Below are 4700 nucleotides of genomic sequence, written 5' to 3' on the forward strand. Positions count from 1 at the left end.
CGGTCACAAGACGCAGGTCTCCTAATTGTCCCTAGAATTTCTAAGCAAACAGCTGGAGGCAGGGCTTTCTCCTATAGAGCTCCATTTTTATGGAACGGTCTGCCTACCCATGTCAGAGACGCAAACTCGGTCTCAACCTTTAAGTCTTTACTGAAGACTCATCTCTTCAGTGGGTCACATGATTGAGTGTAGTCTGGCCCAGGAGTGGGAAGGTGCACGGAAAGGCTCTGGAACAACGAACCGCCCTTACTGTCTCTGCCTGGCCGGTTCCCCTCTTTCCACTGGGATTCTCTGCCTCTAACCCTATTACAGGGGCTGAGTCACTGGCTTTACTGGGGCTCTCTCATGCCGTCCCTGGAAGGGGTGCGTCACCTGAGTGGGTTGATTCACAGATGTGGTCATCCTGTCTGGGTTGGCGCCCCCCCTTGGGTTGTGCCATGGCGGAGATCTTTGTGGGCTATACTCAGCCTTGTCTCAGGATGGTAAGTTGGTGGTTGAAGATATCCCTCTAGTGGTGTGGGGGCTGTGCTTTGGCAAGGTGGGTGGGGTTATATCCTTCCTGTTTGGCCCTGTCCGGGGATGTCCTCGGATGGGGCCACAGTGTCTCCTGACCCCTCCTGTCTCAGCCTCCAGTATTTATGCTGCAGTAGTTTATGTGTCGGGGGCTAGGGTCAGTTTGTTATATCTGGAGTACTTCTCCTGTCCTTTTCGGTGTCCTGTGTGAATCTAAGTGTGCCTTCTCTAATTCTCTCCTTCTCTCTTTCTTTCTCTCTCTCGGAGGACCTGAGTCCCAGGACCATGCCCCAGGACTACCTGACATGATGACTCCTTGCTGTCCCCAGTCCACCTGGCTGTCCTGCTGCTCCAGTTTCAACTGTTCTGCCTTATTATTATTCGACCATGCTGGTCATTTATGAACATTTTAACTTCAATTTCAAATCATTTTCAAACAAGTTTTTATTTTCTAAAAACAGTTTGAATTTAGGTGTGTTCCGCCTCCTCATTCATTCACATTAAAATAGTCATTTTTACTTTTGCGGATAATTACATTTTTGGGACATTTCTGACACGGACAAAATTCGCCAAGCACTTCCCAATTGTTTGTGCAGTTCACGTCTGCAGACATTTGCTCATCTCCCGTCAGAACAGGATCTGCACACGTGTTCACATTTTCTATTCCACATTTCTATTGTAGCGTACTGTATGTATGGAGCATAATATTTTTGTGTATATTCTTTATCATCGAGGACACGTGAGGTAACGTTACTCATTTTATAACCTTTATGGTGTTATAGTCAATCGTGCTTATGTAGCCACATTCTTCTATTAGCTCTGTAAAACAATGCTAAATGCGTCAGAGAAGTATTATCTTGTGTTGCATTTTGCGTCAGAAAACTATTAGCTTGTGTTGTATTTTGAAGCTACCCTGGCCTTATGACTCCCAAGTGGCGCAGCGGTCTATGGCACGACAGACACCCTGGTTGTTGGCCATCATTGTAAATAATAATTTGTTCTTAAATTACTTGCCTAGTTAAATAAATAAAAAATATGACCATGGTTTGTTTATTTGGTCTATTCAGCATAGCTCTGTTCTGCCCTGCCCTGCCCCCTTGTGGAGCTCAAAAGGTAGTTTCTTACTGTTATAACTCAAATCTGTGATTTTGTCAATGCAATAAACTATTTTTTTATAGCAGTGTTTATTATGTTACTTCTTTGTAGTATTGTTTTATTGCTATATCCTTATATTGTATTCTAATGAATAATTCCTCTTTATTCTGTACTTTCAGAAACCAGAAACATTATTTGCCAATATCATAACTGGAGCTGGACATCTTTGGAGCTGAAGAATGAGGACAGGTTTTGTATGCTAACGTACACTCCTTAACAGTTGTACTGGATGAAAACACAGCAAGAAAACACATATGCCAATATGTAATATTCATCTATTTTATTGCAGTACTGGTAGTTGGTTCAACAACTTGTTTTACTAGAGGACAAAAAACTGAATATGCATAACCCATATTTAATATCCATGCAGTGACTGAACAACAACTGCATTTCCACCCCCATCTCTAAGGCATAGTATCATGGCTGGTCATGGCTGTCAGGTCAGTCAGTCACCTATTGCTGCAGATGTGCTCAATAATGCTTGAGCATGTGATACTCCTCAAAGCATGGTGAAATACATAGAGGTGTATCACAAGCTAGACACATGTATTTTGTCATCTTCCTCTGCTTACTTCTCCTGGTGCCAGACAGGCAGACTTTGCAATGCCTCTGTGTGTGACTACCTTGAGAAGCAGTTTGAGGGACTTTGCAGGGAAAATGTCGTGCAGTGAGGCGTATGGGATTGTCTACAGCAGGACGACCCCCAGTGGATGGGCGCCGAGGGGTGTGGTGCTCCTCCAGCAGCTCTCTCATGAGGTTCTCTCTGTATTTTTGGTAGGTAATTACTTTACCTATGAGGGAGTGGGGAGGATGAGGAAAGTTAGAGGATGATGAGGCAGTGGGTGGGTGAGATATTGTCACTATAATTGCATAATGGATTTGTATGTGAACTGTACATCCAATTACAAAAATACCTTGTTCAGTAATCATCTCACCTGTTAGTTGGCGGTGAACTATGCTGCCGTTGAGGACAGCAGTGTCGATCAGATGGAAAAATATCTTCTTATACCACTTGTTCATTTTCCGTGTGCATTCCACCAAGCTGTTTATCATGTCTGCCTTATCCACGGCCCCCATTTTGAGGTTATAATCAAGCACACAATCTGGTTTGATCTTTCTCTCTCCGGTCAGGTGGTCCACCTTCCCTGTGGCCGACATGGTTGCTGTATGGACAGTGGAGAGGACATGGACGTCTTGCTTGTCATGCCACTTTACTGCCAGCTGTTGACCGTTCTCCTGGAATTCCACCTCCCCTCTCTGCATCTTCCCGCATCCGAATGCCGGCATCCCCTTCCGGTTCGACCTGACTGTGCCACAGGCCCCTGTGCTGTTGGAGAGCAGATGCTGGAAGAGTGTGGGACTGCTGTACCAATTGTCCACGTACAAAGTGTGTCCCTTGCCGAGATGAGGAGCCAGCATGGTCATCACCACGGACCCTGACACCCCAAGCCCCTCATAATGTTTGATGTCAGTGGTGGACCCTGTGTAAACTATAATATCCTGGACAAATCCTGTCTTCACGTCGCACATGACAAAGAACTTGACTCCAAACCTGTGCCTTTTGGAGGGAATATATTGACGGAACGCCAGCCTACCTTTACATAACATCAGGGACTCATCAATGCATAGGTCCTTGTATGGCACAAAGACACGACCAAATGCTGATGTCAGGCTGATAAGAACATTTCTCATTTTGTATAACGGGTCACTTAGGATGGCAGTAGCAGTGTTGACAAATTGCAGGCATCGCAGCAGAACTAGGAAGCGATCTTGGGAAAAGAGGGAGGCAAAGAAGGGAGTTGCAAAAATAGGATCTGTGCTCCAGTATTCTCTTAGGGAGTTCTTCTTTACTATTCCCATGAGAAGGACTGTCACCAGGAAGGTATACATTTCACTAATTGTGGTTGTCACCCATTTAGCGAGTTTCCCCCTCACTCCTGGCTCTCTCTTCTCCTGTAGCTCTAAGGCATAGCGATTGGTCTCCTCAACTATCTCTCCCACCAGCTCCTCTGTCAGAAACAACTTGAAGCACTCTGCCTCAGTTGGAAATGGCAAGGGGCATGCACTCCAGACTGGGACTCGTCAAAGCAGACAGCAGGGACAGGTGGGGTGAAATGACTGGTGGCCTTCCAGCTACCACAGAACTCCTGTACTTCATCCACTGTCGGTCTGCCTCCATCACCACCAGCATCTTCAAAGGAACCTGGTACTTCCTCAGTTGACAAGGGAAATTCAGATTCAGGGTTCTCAATGGCTCAAGGTTGAGGGGCAGCTCCTCACTGTCACTGTCAGAATCTGATTCCTGACTTTCATACTCAGACTCATTGTTAGAATTTTAAAAAATCTCCAGAATTTCCACATTTGTGAGTTGTCTCCTTTTGAAAGACATTGTTAATGCAACAGCTTAGCTCACTAGCTACATACATAAATAACAACACTGAATGGCGCGGAGTGGGAGGTTACGTGGTTGACTGCCGGCACGCGCCACTTGTATCAATAAATCACTATCAGAAAATGTTTTGTGTGGTAATTATTTGTGTATTTACGATTTTATTCACGTTTTCAATTCTAGGTGACAAATCATGCATTCCGATTCTTGCACAGATTGTAATGGGCACATATTATGTGTGTAAAATACTTTTTTGAAGGTTGTACTGATTATGATGAGCTAAGCTAATTCCAGCTGTGTAGCCATGTTTGTTGACATAGAATGCATTCTGGGATTCACGTCTGTTTGACCAAAGATGTTATAACAAAATGAGGTGAGTAAGAGTTTACACATTTTTTGAGGACTTCCGGAAATTAATGGTGGGATGTGAACGACGGTAGATGACACACCCCTTCAACATGCATGCTACAAACAGACCAAACTCATCTCGTCTTCTCTTATTATCTTCGGTTTCTGTGAGGAAAAAATGCATGGCTGCGCGCTGAAACTAATCGTCGGATCACTTTCGATTTCTATAAAGTGTTTTACCTAGTTATTTCGATTAATGGTGAGCTCACCCGTGATGTGATTAATTATGGATAGT

At 44.5% G+C, this 4700-nt stretch overlaps 1 protein-coding gene and 1 long non-coding RNA gene across 2 annotated transcripts; one reads left to right on the forward strand and one right to left on the reverse strand.

Annotated features, from left to right (window-relative positions):
- Nucleotides 1–1092: 1092 nt before the first annotated feature.
- Nucleotides 1093–2939, forward strand: LOC127931828 (uncharacterized). Its single transcript, XR_008143215.1, has 4 exons — nt 1093–1257; nt 1581–1626; nt 1788–2442; nt 2800–2939. It is a non-coding gene; the product is annotated as an uncharacterized LOC127931828 (long non-coding RNA).
- Nucleotides 2140–3558, reverse strand: LOC127931827 (piggyBac transposable element-derived protein 4-like). The gene is made up of 2 exons (XM_052525611.1): nt 2604–3558; nt 2140–2459 (listed from the first exon to the last, which is right to left on the reverse strand). Exons 1-2 carry the CDS (start codon nt 3556–3558, stop codon nt 2140–2142), a joined length of 1275 nt encoding a protein of 424 aa, XP_052381571.1.
- Nucleotides 3559–4700: the final 1142 nt, after the last annotated feature.

The sequence above is a fragment of the Oncorhynchus keta genome, chromosome 9, assembly GCF_023373465.1.
Source record: "Oncorhynchus keta strain PuntledgeMale-10-30-2019 chromosome 9, Oket_V2, whole genome shotgun sequence".
NCBI lineage: Eukaryota > Metazoa > Chordata > Actinopteri > Salmoniformes > Salmonidae > Oncorhynchus > Oncorhynchus keta.